This window comes from Hesperophylax consimilis, chromosome 6, assembly GCF_061612785.1.
Source record: "Hesperophylax consimilis isolate HC1 chromosome 6, BYU_Hcon_1.0, whole genome shotgun sequence".
Taxonomy (NCBI): domain Eukaryota; kingdom Metazoa; phylum Arthropoda; class Insecta; order Trichoptera; family Limnephilidae; genus Hesperophylax; species Hesperophylax consimilis.
The window spans coordinates 8722138-8740029 of NC_142841.1; the positions used below are offsets into that span (position 1 = coordinate 8722138).

Consider the following 17892-nt stretch of genomic DNA (forward strand, 5'->3'; position numbering starts at 1 on the left):
ATCCAAGTCCAGAGACTTCTTGCTCATTTCTGTGTGTGCTTTAAATTGGATTGAAGCAAACTTAATGCGAGTTCTACTCGCTATGAAGAGGCATTATAATTTGTATCATTAAATTATAAAATCATATTTACAAATGGATAATCGAAACTCATACTTCAGCGCAATATCATAAAAGGCATAAAACTTAATTCCATGAAATAATGAACTTGTTGCCCAGTTATAATTTTGACAGTTTTCCCCACGAGTCCAAGCGTAAATATGTAAAATTAGTTATCAAGTTTATGCAGTCTAAGTAAAATGGCGAAGTATCTTAGTTATTTCCTAGTTTTGTAAAGCGCCCTTGAGGTTATAAGTAGATAATAATTTACACGCTACATCAGTCTATCGTTAGGTATGAGGATTTATGATATATTATTTGTCTCTGTCTCTGTCTATCAGAATCTCGTCCTGTTCGTTTATTCGTTGGATTGAATATTAATCTGTTCAGCTAGCCCCCTGCCCCTTCCTCGAGTGAAGAGTGAAGCACTAAGCACCACACGAATGAAGCTTCAACCTTGCCGCGATTAGCGAATTACCGCCAGCGGTCCGCGCGCCGCACCGCGCCGTAAGCCGTCGCTAATTGCGATTCTCTGGCTTCGTCCGTCCTAACATTTCTCGATATTGGCACGCGGTTCTAATTTAGGATGTTAGTAACTGATCAAAAATTCCTACAGGTCGAAGACTAACATTGGTGCGAATTTTTAGCATGGCGGGCTATCGAGGGACGAGGCTTGAACAGAGTCGCAGTGAAAAGGGTAGAAATAAAACAAAATGAAGTTCCTATTACTGAACTAACCTCTCTGATACAACTGCGTTGTTTTTGAGATATTATGAGATGACATGAGACCTATCAGCGGTACGCTTAACTAACAGTATTTTTTTAATGCGAAATATAACATGTGACTGGTCACGTATACTTTGAATATACGAGAAAATGTTTACGTAGGCATTTATAAACGGCATTGGTAGAATCCTTGACTTAACCGAAATACAATATATAGAAACTCAGCTGATAAGGTGAATTTAATATTTCTGATATAGCATTCTGAAAAATGATTGCAATCTGATACAAATTGCAAATAATACATTTCTGTATCCGATTCGTGATTTAATACTAAAACAATCCAAATGGCAAACATTTCAAGATATCGGTAAATAGCGAAGGAATAAGTTGCAAGGATAACGAGATAAACACATAATTATTTTTAAATTCAAAGTCATTAAAAAACACTCTGAAATCCAGAGATGATTTTGAAGATTAACATAAATAAACTATGCAATGTCCTTCAATAAAAAATAATGATGATGGACTTCAGGAACTAACATTTTAAACAGAAAATAATCTTTAAAAAGAGATTATTTGAAGGATGACTGAAGAATTTCCGGCAAAGCCAATAATTCAATGAAACTTCAATGATGAAGGGCAAACACTCACTGGATCTTCAAGTAGGTAAGTACCAGCTAGTTGAAACAATATAAGATTTAGTTACTTGCACGCATCTATATGCGTACCTAGTCTATATGTATGAGTACCTAGCAATAAATAGCGGACATTGATCTTTATGTTCAAGTTCGAAAATTACATTTCGCGGAAAATACAGAAAAGTTTATCAAGATGGAAAATGATAATAATACGACGTCCATTCAATGTTGGTGGATGATTAGTAAGATATAATATTATTTCATTTCCTCATGGGACAATGCCGATTGCGTGCCTTGTATCAGAAGCCAAGGTGTCTGTGACGTACTTCGCCTTCACGAGTGCTGTAAAGGTTAATTTAAAAGTTTGCTCTCGCGATAGTTAGCTTTTGTTTGTCAATGGAGGCTTTCAGGGCCGCGCCGCGTTACTTCTGGTATCACGTGACAACAGATACAACCATACAGATTACAATATTCGGAAAATAACTAACCGGTTACTGCTTATGGGTTATTAAGTTCTTACTATGTACTTATTATTCTGCAACGTGGGAGAACATACAATGAATTTACTATGGTCGGTTGTGAGGGGAGTGGGGGAGTACACATCTTGTACTCAAATAAATACACACCCACCTGTTACACAAATTGTCCTCTTTCAACTATAAACCTTCCCAATAATTATACGTCGTAAGTGGAGCAATACTAACAATGTTACCATTACAAACAGTGTAATTAACGCGAATGTTCTTGCTATCTGGCAGCTGTATTCTTCTCTTTACGAGTTTCAATAACTGACGCATAAAACAGCTGGAATGTGTTCAATAGCAGAGATGTGGTCACTGTCGTTTACATAATATGCCAACGAATCGACGTTGTGTTAAAATACAGGGTTTTCCAATATGAGGTGTTATTTTGATATTCAATCGTAAAAGATCAATGGTTTCGTTGCTTGTGTGGCACGTAGAGCCGTCTTGTTGAAAGTAAACGCTGTCCAGATCAATACCATCCAATTCCGGCCATAAAAATCATTAATCATCTCTCGATAGCGCAATCCATTCACCGTAACTGTTGCTCCAGCGTCATTTTCGAAAAAGTAAGGTCCAATGACTCCGCCGGACCATAAATCGCACCAAACAGTCGCACGTTGAGGATAGAAAGGCTTTTCAACAATAACTCTTGGGTTTTCCGACCCCCAGATGAGACAATTTTGCTTGTTGACGAAGCCACCGAGGTGGAAATGGGCCTCATCACTCAAGATGATTTGCATTTGATTCACTCAAGTGAATTTTAATAATTTCAATGCGTTGTTGAAGCGTGTATCGTTCAATTTTTAACAATGGCGTAGTTTCTACTTGTCAAATGTCAAAAAATGACGGCTTCAAAAGTAACATCCACCGAAATAGCGGGCTATTAAAAAATAACACCTCTTATTGGAAAACCCTGTATATGCATATTATAATATATTATTATGTTATCAACAAGTATTGTAAAATACCAGATGGCAGAAGATATTGGAGTGAACCCATGTTATCACTTATCGTTGCTTTTATTTGGTTATTACTTATTACTCTTCAAAGTGACAGTTACATGAATATATTAATTTATGTATTACGAAGCAGCGAGACTGAGTCTGTGGCCTCACTAGGAATATTATTTCCTGCTTAACAGAACAAATAAACATTTAGTTATACAAAGCTGAAGATGTTATTGAACCTTGGCGGGACAGGGTAAACAACCTATGCCAGTAATAATTAACAAATTAAAATAATTCTTCTGTGAAAAAAGAGATTATAATAATAATTTGCGAGAATCGAATGTATATAAAACTTTAAAACGTTAAACAGATGCTTATTCTCATGGCCCGAATTGAACCTTCTATTATCATGGCCATTGCGTGGTTTCACATGTAAAACTATATTTTGAACAAATAGACATTCATTTACAGGTAAATCATATTAAAGAGACATTTGCTTGTGTAGTGGTGTACTGGATGGATCAAAAAAGAAATAGAATTTAATAATAATTGCTAAAGAATGAAAAACCTTAAAAATGTAGAAAAAGAACATTGTCGAATTGAATCGGGCCATTGGGAATTTTCGGGGTAAGAGGGGACTGCGGGCGGATGTTCCAAACTAGTTTGAAACTTTCGATAATATCGGTGTACACAGATACTTTCAAGCGTGTCCTCTTCAAAGTGATTTGCCTGTACATAATAAATAAACTTACAGGAATGATTCACGAAACTGACATTCAAACACGTGCTTCAGGTACGAAATTACAAAAATACACACACGCAGGTTTTCAACGAATGCTGCAGCATGGAGAACAAAAAATTAATCTCAACGTAAAACGAAAAACAACATAGCTGAAGAAACATGACGGGCATTAAAATACACTCATCGCCGAAAAACACTCGTCACCGGATAACACAAAATAGTAAAAAGAAAAAAAACACTCACATGCGTAAACCGCCTCTACCGTTGGCAAGTCGACTTAATTTCACCTGCCTGAGATATTCGACACTTTCGCGCACGACATTATTCATTCGACGATCGCGGGTCAACTGACAACTGACTAATCGGAGGAAAACTGGTCGGCTCTTCTACTACAGAATACACTTGACTATAATATAAAGTACACAGCACAGACTACGGCAGTGTTTCGCACGTCCTCCACATTCGGCCGCTACGTGGAAATGAATTTAAATATACCGAGTGTTTTATTGCTCGCCCACATTTACCTAGTGAATCTACGGCAGAGCCGCGAGGCGCACGCAGAAGGAAATAAAACTCGTCAGCCAGTCAATGGGGAAGAGCCTCACCTCGCGTCGGATATTTGATTGGGCGTAATAAAAAAGTTTTTTTACTAATTGCGGCAGGTTTCTGCCAGTAGGTGGAAGGTAGCCGCGATACCGGCGAATGAGATCGCTAGATGAATTGCGACAGTGGTGGAGTGGCGTTACGTCACCTGTGTAGAGAGTTAGTCGCTGCTCGTGGATTCAATCCCAGGTACGCCTGGTACACATACTACCGGCAGGTATCTGCTTGCACACGTTTCGTGTTGCCGAAGACACGTAGTGGAAAGACACGCGTTCCTAGTTTACACGAGCGTGGTGTTCCGTTTTACTCAGAACTTAGACAACTGGAAACAAAAAAAAACTGGTAGTTTCTAGGTGGAAATGTACAAGTTACTAGTAATGCAAAAAATTCCAAAAACTAGAACAGAAACAGTATAATACGTACCTATATCAAATCAATGTTGAAAAGATTTTTCAATGCTTTCCCTATTTTTTCAGTTTATGAAAATGGTACAAAATAAAAGTAAGGTCCGTCATCGTGAGACGCTGACTAGGTCCAGCTTGCAGGGAGCTTCGGCGCGGGTCATCGCACACGACTTCTTGTCCGGAACTGACTATAATAATAATAAATATTAACCTTCGGCCAGGAGAGGTTGAGCGAGCTAATCACCTTGTAGACACAAACATGCCCGCTGCTCTACTCGCTGCTCTGCTCACATGGCCAGCTATGCAATACGGCTTGAATACGTAGGTAAACGCTTTACGTTATTCACTCACTATGTACTTGCTTTGTTACAACGCGCAATGATCATTGTGCCGATACATTGTGCCTGCGTCACTAAAAGAGTTACCTTAACGTGATCAGGTTACGGTGAATAATAAAAGTGACATTTGAGAGACAATAAACGGTGCACTGTAACAAGTGACGTTGTAAGGTCGATGCGTTAAGCATTTCCTCGCAAAAGTCAAGAGATTACGATTATTATGCAGCAGTGACGGAACATCTATCTATGAACGAAGTGGATAGCTTGCGTAGTCATATTATCAATGTGGTGAGAAAGCTTGCAAATTAATGCGCAAAAAAACACAATACATTTTACCTTGTTACCCGTAAGCATATTGACAATAAATTGCAATAATCATTATATTCGTATTCGACCTTCTGCCTACAAATTCCAAGTGACAAAAAATCGGTTATTGTGTGCAACTCCGTGTCGACAGCCAGAAACACGAGAGGAATAAACATAAATTGTTGTCAATAAAATCTTGGAAAGCAAAGAAAGAGCAAATTACAGCATCCATAAAAGTTCAAAAATAGGGTAACAAAACGATAAATCACCTTAACTTTCGAATGCAGGAACCTAGGAACATAAATTACTTTGTTTGGCAAATTTGGGTTTTACCTCCGTTCCAAGAAAATAAATAAGGAAGAAGATAATACAGGTATTTATAGTAATGAATTATGGATCATTTTTGAATTATTACATATCATAAAAACTCAATAAAATAACTTTAAAAGTATCAACATTCAATGAGTGATAAATATGACCTATGTATGTAGGCATATATATTAGTACCTATTGAGGTAGTATTAAGTGTCTAAAGTAAGTACAATATCAAAAAATCAGTAAAAGTAATGGATGTGGACACAATGTTGAAAAATATTCGTAACTGATAATATATTTATATCTGTACTCGAGAAGCGTACGGATGGAATTCCAAAACACGAAATGTTCAGGAGAGCTGAAAACCTATGTGCTTGTAGCAAATCTTATGTTTTTTCCAGTCATATTTTGATAAGATAATTGAAAGAAATAGTGTTTTTTCAATTATCAATGGTTTTTGTAATGTGTAATAAATCTATAGAAATTCGAAATGCGTGGACTGAATACAACAAAAGGTTTGGAATAAGTATTGTTTAACGCACATTTCGATCTTTCATCGAGGTTTGAGAAATAATCTGTCAGGGGCAATTTCAGTTGCAGTAGTTATTGTTTTCTATGTATAATTCCCAGGGAGGCTTCGAATTGTGCGTAATGTGGAATCAGTAATTTCGTTCTAAACCAAATGAATGCACATAAGATTGCTGCAAAGATAACCGGTGACCCCAAAGCCAGCCTAATCTCTCGAAATCTACATTTCCTCCGCGCCTGTCATCATTGTGACTGCTGTAACTTTCATATTCCGTCCGTTGCCTACAGTAACCGTAACACACCTACAAGAAGTAATCACAAAGCGATCGTCACGGGCAGAGAAAGACTTTCACGAGGCAAATGGATCGGAATTAGAAATCTATCCATACCAAACTTCAATCTTTTGATCCGTGGACTGATCAGACATTCGTGCTATGTGACAAATTTCTGACGGTATCTAACGAGGAATTTATTGGCTGTCACGAACTAACTCCTTGAGATAAAGAGAGATTTGGTCAAGTAAAAGATTAGTTCTTATTACCCAACTGAATTCAGATAAGATTTCTTGTTGATAGCTAGTCTCTTTTCAACTGCTGATTTGTCGAATTTTTTAAGATCTGAATATATATTTTTTAATATTCGATGGTAATACAATGTGGGAGGCGAATTTCGGTACCCGGTACCCGTCAAGTGGTTCGCTACGTTTGGTGATGTAGCAGGGGAGCCCTGGTTCGTCGGGTGAGGTGTGTTCAGGATGCCAATGCTCACCAGCTGCGTGGCGAGATATATTCATTCGTCCGTCCCTCCTGGACACACTAATCCCTAGATTCGTACCCACCCTTTCCTTAAAAAAAACCCTCCACACAGCATCCCTAAAGATGACATAGGCCCTGAGGGAAATTAGTTTCTTTAATGCCTCCTGTGTGGGTTTAATGAAAAAAATAAAATAAAACAGCTATTAATACATAAAGTAATACAAATTCGGTTCCGTCGAAACTTCATCGGAAAATGATTTGTCTTTACTTTTATGGAGGGAACAAAGAAAACTTGGTGAAAATATTTTAGTGTCTCCGCCTTTCGAGTTCAGGTACAGTTTTACCGGTTCACTCGACAAAAAGAGAAAACTTTCAGCAACAAAAAAGTTTTTACGTCGAAATACTGACTTTGCGGAGTGAGTGGCGGATTCTATACTGATATTTATTCAGGGATGTTATATCATTTTGAAGGGATAATGTACTTCACTAAAGGAAAACTTTCAAAAGAGATTTCTTCTGGGGTTTCGTTATGGGATTTGTATTCGAATACATCAATACAAATATTCTTACAACATCATCAAATTTACTAGCAGATGTTTCTACCTGGCCACTAACAACTTTCAACACTCTTTATTTATTTCTTTTTAAATACATCTATTTGTTTTAGGTAATGAATGAAGAATGCTAATCTTAGAAGAAATTAACCCATTTTCCGACACCCAATCGAGCTGAAATTCGGCAGATAGACTCGTTGTCGATGACAGGGCATTCTACGGGCTAATTTTTATATTCTTACAGATGAATATTTTAAAGCTCCATGCTTTATGATGGGTATACACGGTTCGCTGAAAATAGCTGCGTTGAAAAACGAATTTTCAGACAAAAAAAATTATGGACGTCAGAGCCATTCAAATTTGTTTGTTTTTCTTATATGTGAGATACAAAGATTTTCTTTACGGTACAGTTCAACATTAAAAAGTTCGCGCGACTTGATAAAATAAAAGGATTTTTATTCTGTTTAAAAAGTTGATTGTTCTCAGTAAACGGGGAAAATTTACCAATATTGAATATTGCAAATTTATTAAGAATCTCTTCAAAATAATTCGTAATCCGGTTAACGAATGAATTAAAAAACATTTAGTAAAATACGAATGTATCATCATGATAATACATTCGTATTTTACTAAATGCCCTGCCTTTACATAATATTTCCGCATTTAGTCATTGTATATTATTAAGGCAAATGCATTTGCATGATCACGTGTTATTCCGATATTTTGAGAATTTACATAAATACACAACAATAAATTTGAAGAGATTTTGAATTAATTAGCAATATCTACTTATGTTTCACCGTGCACAAAAAAAAAGTGTGAGAATCTGAAGAGTGATGGTCTTTGATGTTCAGGATTGGGAAGAAGCAAGAAAGCATGACGGAGACGAGTAGATAGAAGGTATATATCCCGCGACTCGGAGTGGTGGGTAGGTAATTCAAGTCGGTTGGTTGCATAATGCGTACGGAATACTAATACAGTTGGAGGATGAAGTTGCCAGTTACCACGTGCGGCCCGCGTGGGGCATCGCCCTTCCGATGACTCAAGGTACCTACTACCTAACCAACATCACAACATCACAAGTGCAGCGGTTGCAGCACTCACTCTATAGCTCACTGTGTAGCTGCAGAGCCGGCAACAACTTCCAAGAAAAACCTCAAATTTAACACATTAATAACATTTATCAACAAAAAGAACGATTCATGTTTGTAGGTAAATGAGCAAATTATCTTATACGATTCATACTTGAGTCATATACGAGAAAATCTTCTTTTGTATTAGGTACATATTATGGGACATATAAATTTGCGAACCGAAACGAGAACCGAGCCACGAATTACTGGAAAGAAACGTAGCAACTGCAAGAGGCGTTTCGCGCTACTTGTGGTTGCTTCGTTCCTTTTCCATAAGTTGAGGTTCAGCTCGGCAGTTCGGATCGCGTATGTAGTATGTATACGTAGCAATATATTTGTACAGCGCCCTAGAGGTGATTTTTCACGAAAACTGCGCTATATAAATTAGCCAAATATTATTATATCCTGTGTTGTACTACTACGCACCAAATTATCATAGATCACAAGCTTTCAAAATTGAGGCATTACATTTTTTCAACAAGTTTTTAAACCGCCCAACAATATAAAAACAACCCAAGAAATGTTGCAAGAAAACGATAAAAAACTATTGTGGTTTCACTCAAGCTGACAGGCAAATATATTTTAATGAATTTGTGGTTCATACATACAAAGCATGCTATGAATATTTCAATATAGTGGGAGAGGATTGTACATTGAATGTGAAGTATTAATTTGTGAACATTATTAGTGCTGGGCCGGTTCTGAAGTAAGAGTACGTACTTAGAAGAAGAAGCAATCAGTACTGGTATGACTGGTCTTTGTGTATACTCATCCAGCGAAGCTTTCGCAAGTCGCCGAGGCACTGGACACTGGAGATCACTTTCGTTTTTTACGGGCGTTGCCTCCCATACAAAATACCTACACCGCCTAACTGGCAGTGCCTCCCGCGTACCTCGCCGGTCGTCACTAAACATAATATCTAGCAGTGACCGGCTGTTGAACTTCGAGATACAATCTCGATTAGAGACCGCGGCACATTGGTCGTGAGCGGCGTCCACGCTACTAGATGCGATACACGAGGGAAGCCGGCCAATTTACAGGGAATCTAAATACAAGAGCCAAATAATATACAGAATTTATTCACAATTTTGCCACAGATGCCTGGTGAAAGGCAATGGCTAACTAACATTCGTCTTTCCCATCTCCTTCCCCTCTAAACCCTTCAACCTCACAACATACCCCAATTTGGGGATGCAATAGTACTACTGTTTCGGGGCAATAATAAGTTTGGGTGATAATATCGAACACTGCATAGCGTCCGCGGTATGTGATAGTGAGAGGAATCCAGCCAATTTGCTATGAATCTAACATACGAATCAAATAATGTAACTGCTTACATACTCAATGCATTCATATTAATTTTAGGCTGCAGATGACAAAATAAAGGTATGACATATATTGGGTAAGACATCTGGCGAGTGGGCGGTGCAAACCTGTTTGTAATTAGTTGTACAGCAAATGCTTCAATTAAGTTAATCCACATTACTATGTCCTAGAAAAGAATTGGACACCAATTAATTAACAAATTAATTAAACCACCTCGCCTTATTTCGATAAAAATTGAAATATCTATCATAAAATAAAACGTTACGCATAGAAGAAACACGAAAGTGAAGAGTCCAGATTTCAACCGCTTTTTTTGTAAAGCTAAAATTTGGGTGGTAATTTTTAATTGGATACAAATGCGTTCATCCAAAACGCAGCTTTCAAGGAAGACGAAGTGGTATTTCACAACGAAATTACTTAAAAGATGAAGTAATCCATTTTATGAAAAGCATTGTACAAATGTGCACGTGTTTTATTCAACCTTGACCATCTAATTCTAATTGTTGGAAAACTGGGATCTGAAGCTCGGGGTCATCGGACTGTGACGTCACTGCCACCCGTGCCTGGTGATGCTATTCACTGGACTGGACTGAACTGGACTCTGGACTGGACGCCAGAGCAGAAGATATGGCCACAGCGACTTCTCGGAAGCGAATGCACGGAGGAAGAAAATACGGAGAAAAGCTGGCTAACTGGCAATCGGCTCCGAGAACTTGTGTGAAAGTAAACAAAGTGGCCGTCGTCAATCGTGTAAAATCAAACTCACAATCAATAACTTTATATTCATACCGATAGGCTAGTACACAGAAAGATAATAATATGATGTATGTACTTACTAGAATGTCCAGTTTCGTTACGTTTGAGAAGCTGGCAAAAGTAGAGAAAAGCATTACGTTTCGAACATGACTTTGATAATGTTCGAGAAGTAATGAAAAATATTTCTAAATTCCAAAAATTATTATATATTTGAATGAGTCTTCACACACGGAGAAAACTTACCGATATGAAATACTGTTAATTTATTAAAAATCTGGTCAAATTATTCGTTCGACATACTGATACTGTCGCATTCCGTCATGATATCTGTTAAATTGTCTGTCAAAGGAAATTAAAACGTGTTCTCAATGTTGTTACTTTTTTAACTGGATCATTTTTGGTAACGATCGTATGTGATTCTACTTTATTTCTTACAGCATAAAGCTAAGACATGTTTGCGAGTGTTTTGTGTACCTACCTATAATAACTAAATTTTCATATACAACATCAGATCTTTGCACTAAGCCACGATATATTATTAGATATAATATATTTACATGTTAGTTTCTTACAGGAAACTAGTTAGAGAACCCGAAATCACACACACGAATATTAGAGAAACCCGAGCAATTGATTTAACGAAGTGAAAGCAAGTATCGAATTCCTAATTTAAGCTCCGCCTTAATAACATGCATTGTTTACGTTCTCAATAGAAATCGTAACTTCACAAAACAAACAAACAAAAAAGTCCAAACACCATAGTTTTAATAATCTAGGCATTAAAAAATATTTAAAGGCTGTTTCGTGCGTTCAGCTACCATGCAAGGTGTTAAGGGACGTACGAGTGAGTACTAGACTTACTTTAACCAGTGAGTACTGACATTACTTGGAGTAAAAAATATTAAATTTTTAAAATTTAATCCATATAATGCCGAGAATCACTGGTAAAAATAAGCAACACGCTCGATATGAAATATTATTTATTTCGGATTACCTATCTTCTTGCTTCCTCCGCCATCTAATTAATAATTAAGGATAGCAGTTTTCATGGCTTAGTGGTCTACGCATTTGACAAGTAGCCAAATGGTGCAAAACAAATTTAGATGGATTTGCGATGGAACTTTAGCGAATGGATCTGAAGTTATCGTGAGAAACATTATTATTTACCATTGTACTCAATTAATGATGCTGTCACTTAAAAGAAAGCCAGCAGGTTAAATGTTGGAAACCATTCTAATTAGAAAATAAGAAGCATCTAATTTCAACGCGTTCATGGTGGATTTTTTTGCTTAGGTGCGAGCCACTACAGCGGATGTGAAAGAAATACTGGTGATTAAGTACTGTAATTTATAATGAGAGTATGTAGTGTAATCACTTCAAAATTGCTAAAGAAATGATAAAAAAAAGAAACTAATAAAATAATCGTTTCGGACACTTTCAACTTTTTCATACACAATATAGGTACATAATATTTATTTAAATCATTTTCTAGAATTTTAATTCCACCAATACCCTTGAGAACACAAGCCAATCAAATCAAAATAAGAACTAAGTTATCGAATAGCTTTCATGTCATTCATCATATCGGTAAATATGCTTCGATTAATAGTAAAATGAACAAATCAAAGGGCATTGAATATGTCTTCAGATAAAGAGCTGCGTCGACATGGATTAGCGAAGCAACGAGAACGTGTTACAAGGCTCATCTACACGTAGGCACATCATTTACCTAATCGAGCCGGTGTTACACGGATCAAAACACCTACCAGGAGACTAGAAAGTAACTGTCGGTGATTATTCTGAGGTGTATGCAGTCGGGTTAGTGCACCTCAACACGTGGTTTAGAGTCATTTAAAGATGAGGTAGGGGAAGGAGTAAAGGGGAGCACGATGACCCGGCCGATTGCTATAACTGAATTAGCGCTGCCTATCGCTTTAATTTAAGCGGAGGAAAATCCAAAAACAAAAAAAAACATATTTAATACATAAATTGTCATCGAAAAATAATTTGTTATTTGTATGGGTTATAAGGATTATTATTGAAAATAAGAATAAATTTTACTAAAATTGTGAGATTTTCTTAGGTTTCCCTCCTAATATTATAAATGAGAAAGTGTTTTTAATTATTGAAGACAATATTAGCGATTCTTAAACGAAAATTTTAAACAGAAAAAATATACTACTTTTTCTGGCCGTTTTGTTTCAAATTTTCGTTTGAGAATCGCTTTGAGATTGTCTTCAATAATTAAATATTACAATTTGAGGTTTAACGCAGGGTGTTTGTTTGTCCTTCTTTCACGTCTCAACGGAGCGCCGATCGCAGTGGATTCTTGCATATGGATAGCTGGAAGACTGGGAAGTGACATAGGCTACTTTTGATACCGGAAAATATTTCATTCCGTGGAAAAATCAGTAATTTATCAGTAGTAATTTTCTTGCACAGTAATTTATTTTCTCCCTAATACCACGTGAGTAAAGCCGCGGGAAAAGGCAGATGTTGATAGTTTCCTGCACTTATAATGAATAAAACAATAATCAGAAACTAACTAGAATATCAGACAAGCATTTTCCAACCAATTAGTTTATTCTTGTTGGAAAATTATTCGCGTAGGAATCGTTATCAAATGAGTCACTAAATAACAATATTATAGGGATCTTTGATATTTATGATTACTTGATTACTATCATTCATCATAAGCTCGACTTTGCATTGCCATGAAATGGTACACATACATTTTAATTACGGAATAGTGGAAATCGCATTAAATCTCGTCGGATTCATTTTCACTTGAACTACATAGACGAAGGTGATAACGTTGCCGTGTACAACATGGAATCGGTGAAAACTTGTGATGATAAATTTGGCATACAAAGTGACCTCGCCATGGGATTTGAGTTAGATAAGATATCATTTATTATTACGCACTCGATTCGCCAATAAATTCACCAAAATATACGAAATAATCATTTATACTAATAAAACTAATACTAATATGCATAGTGTAAAAAAATATTGCTATCGAAACTTTTGAGATTTTTTTTTTAAATGCCCTTTTTCTTGTTCTTTAAATAATTTCAGTCATAGAGTGAAAATACCAAGACTAACAAAGCTTATAGACATAATTAAATGTTAAAATGTGGTATTGAAAACTATTCATTACGTAATAATAATAATAATACCTGGATGACTTTTATAGCGCCGTTTTTATGCAAAAACACCTCAAGGGCGTACCTACGAATCACCTATCACGATATTAATCACGAATGATTTATTCAAAAATTTGTAGCAAGCACTTTTCTTTTATTTCAAAACGTCATATTTTCAGTTAACTTAATCCAATTATAAATAAATGAGGAAGACATGGCACGATCAAGTGAACCAGATACTTTATTCGGTCCATGTCAAAAGTCGGAATAACAGAAGAGTATGTATGAATGTGAACGAGGCAAGGAGTGTGTGCCAAGACCGAGTTGTTTGCCGGTCGGTTCTCTCTGCGGGGAAACAGCGTGATGGCTAGTTAATTAGTTAAATAAATAAAAAAAACGAACATAAAAAAGTTAATAAATGAAATGGTATAGCTTTAGTAAACCAGAGCGGATTAAGATATTACAGACTTTGTTCTATGGCTGCGATAAATCATGTTGAAACCTCCAAGAATTTTGATTAAAAATACTTCCAAGTTATAAACTATTTCAGTTTCAAGGCGGATGTTGATTTTTTCCTGTAAAAGCGTGCTCCAATGCTGAATACAGATTATTCGTATTTTATTTATTTACGGCATTCACTCGACAGTGAAGACACGACCGTGTTACACAATGCGATAAATTGAAAATTAATTGAAAGTCGAAACTTTTGAAGTTGAGTATTTGTAACTGGCGAAGACAGTTTTTGAAATGCGTAAAACTTGAAAATAAACACCAACTTTCACCACCCTGGGGAGCGATTTATTTCTCAAATAACGACATCAATACAAATATTTATCAGAAATTTATTTTATTATATTTAGATACTTAAGATATACGAGTAATTCTTTTACCTAGACAGCAAAAATCTGTATTTACAAAATATTTTATAAAATTATTAAAATGTAAGGTTAAAACGATTACATCAGCGCGTTGAATTGGCAATGTATATAAGCTTGTTGAAAGTAAATACCAACCACGTATTTTTCGGACAATACACGTTATTTCGCCTTGACTTCTGTGGAACGTACCTAACTAACATTTAATTTGCATTTGAATTAGTCGCTTGAACAGAACCAACGAGCGATGCAAACAATATCAAACCCAGTTAAAAAAAACAAGAATGAGTAAGAATTTTTCTGTTTTCAAACAATAAAACAAAACCTAGGATAAAACTTACAGTGAAGTATTGAAAGGGTTAAGGTAATAGCTGAGAGGAGAGATTGGAGACAAGGAGAGAGGAAAGAGAAATCGAGTGAGATGAGATTTTCGTTTCACACAAGAGTCAATACTAGAAGCTTTTCACTTCGAAAGCAAACAGAGGTGAACTACATTAATATGCACACGAAAGCGTGTTGAAATAATAAAGGTTATTCATTATTATTGTTCAGAGGCCAGCAGCCAATGAGAGAAAGAAACTAACACTCTGATAACCAGTCCGATATTCTGCTAATTGGAGCTCTTTGAGCATTGGAGTGCTTGCTACACGAGAAGTTGAAGAGTGAAATTAATTCTTAATAATACTCGTATTTATCATATTCACAGGGTACCTACGAACAATACCTATAATTTTTTATTCACTACTACATGGATCTATTAAACAAATAATATCATTAAAAATACTCATTTCGGTTGTGTGTCCGTCTGCGTTACTACTATTAACTCAAAATTGCTTTAACTTGGAACTCATTGTTAAAGGATTCAGACATGCAATAAAGTGTGTAGTTAACTACCTGTAATATGTTAACAGAAAATTATTTTAATTGTCTTTCTTGTCACAAATCACAATATCCCGTGATTCTTCATAAACAGAGCAGAGTGAACAGAAGTTTTAACTTAATAACAATGTTACTGTCAATATTACCTAGAATTTAATGAGTTTTTAGTTTATCCAACGTCTAATACTGACTGGAAGAAAAGTGAGGTATGGCATTTGAGAAAATTCGTGATGAAAACGACTGAGATCGATTAGTCTTGCATCACACAATATATAATGCATACTTTATTCTACGTCTTGCATAAATACCAACTTCTTCAGGAGTATCGATGTGTTCAGTAACGTTAAGCGATAAGCATAAAGTAACAACGGATGGGTCATTTGCGATGTTCTAAATCAGGGGTCTCCAAACTTTTCAGCCGGAGGGCCACATTGACTACTCCAGTGAGTTCAGAGGGCCAAAACCGTTTTAATTTCTAGACACCCATATTGTCTGTCCTAGGGATGGGGGGTGGGGTAGACAATAGATTTTTCAGGGATGAAAAAATAGCTTTAGATAACGTAGATTTGAAGATAATTTTTGATACTCGTTTCTCAGACCTTGATATCATTGCGAATCAAATAAAGATTTTTCAAAAAAATCCTCTCGATATATTCGCGCGATACTTGTGGACGCAATGTAGCCTCTTAGCCATTAGCTGTCGCGGGTCCTTATACGACCTGATACGGCCCGCGGGCCGTAGTTTGGAGACCCCTGCTAAATCAATGGTTGGGAACCTTGAGAGTAGCGAACCGAACCAGCCTTCGTCCATTTTCCGAACTTTTAAATTTAATATAATCCAAGTAATCATAATGTAATAGGTATGTATGTGGCATACAATTATTGGCGTTGGTGTGTGTGTGTGTGCACGTACTATGGGTGCGTGTTTGTCGGTGTCGTGACATAATACTTGTGACCTTCCCTCGTGGTGCGGATGCTGTGACGTACACTGCTACTCCGCTGTCACGGCCTCGACTCTCATCCAAGGATAAATATTATTATTATTACATTTTTTATAATCTGTACGAGAGAATGACACTTATTTTACTGTAGTGGAATGGAATTGACGAGAAGAGGCGAATCAGAAAACAAAATCAAGTACATACTGCGAATACAACTAAAACAAAACAAAACATGTTTTACACCAGAATTGTAATCGCTGATCGGCTTTCGCGTGGACCCGAGCTTCATCAGGTCTCACTTATTTAATTATTCCCCGATGAAGTTTAGGTTCCAGCGAAACCAGATTATTTATATTATTAAAACAATTTCGCCTATTTTAGCCCTCTGACCCAAATGTGTCGATTAACCTATTTGTATATTAACTGAATTTTTATAACTGGATTGTTCTCAAGTAAGCGAGATCGTCTGTAAAAACCCAGTATAAATAAATAAAAAAGAATTATATTTATTTAATTAACAATGTCATACTACAAATTTTTTGCTTTTCTTGCAAATGTACTTTATTATGGTTGGATATCAATTTTGTTTACAATACTTTTGTAATTGTTTGAAAACGGCCGCGCACGGTTGCATGATATAAGCAAATTACTAACAGGTAATAACGTTTTTTTTATATTGTAGCTTTTGACCCTGGCCTTGACTTTACACGTCGTCGGAATAAATATATACTACAATTAATATAGAAAATTATTTAGGTAACATAAAACAAAACGTTACCTTTATTACAATATGGTATTCTTTTAATGAAACCCATAAAATGTGTAAAGTCAAGGAAAACAATAATTGTCCGTATAAATTATATCATTTTCAAAACCACAAGTTTTTATTATTGTTGATAAGTGACAAACAATTTACTTCTTTTAATTACATTTATGAACCTAATAACATATTACATATAATAATGCAAAAGCGTCAGTCTAACAAATTCATGTAACCATACGTTATAATTTATAATATACCAACCATAAAAAAATGTCGACATTAAATACTTAAATTACCACTAAATAAATTAGGTACTTTAGATTAGTAATATTTAATATTTGCTACTTTTATCAACTGGAGATAGCGAATACGAAAAGTGGGAAAACAATCCCTAATTATTAATTAGTAAAGCAAAAGGAAAATAATATATAAATGCGTATATATAATTATCAGAAACGATCAAAGATATTAGAATATGAGGAACGACGCATGATGCTACGTATACATCCGCGAGCCGAACTGCCGAACTGAACCTCAACTTATGGGAAAGAAACGTAGCAACCGCAAATAGCGCGAAACGCCGCTTGCAGTTGATT

The 17892-nt window shown here is 36.0% G+C and overlaps 1 protein-coding gene across 12 annotated transcripts in view; it reads right to left on the reverse strand.

Moving 5' to 3' along the window:
* The window catches only part of rdx (BTB/POZ and MATH domain-containing protein rdx), a 308082-nt gene that overhangs the window by 30068 nt on the left and 260122 nt on the right, over nucleotides 1–17892 (reverse strand). Inside the window, exon 1 of one of the 12 annotated variants that reach the window (XM_089632357.1) lies at nucleotides 3918–4139. The exons of 10 other annotated variants lie outside the window; for them this stretch is intronic. In XM_089632357.1, coding sequence (XP_089488483.1) covers nucleotides 3918–4003 — 86 coding nt within the window. In that variant the 5' untranslated portion in view covers nucleotides 4004–4139. Of the gene's footprint in view, nucleotides 1–3684; nucleotides 3886–3917; nucleotides 4140–17892 lie in introns of those variants that run through there. One more of the 12 variants, XM_089632371.1, reaches the window with a different exon arrangement.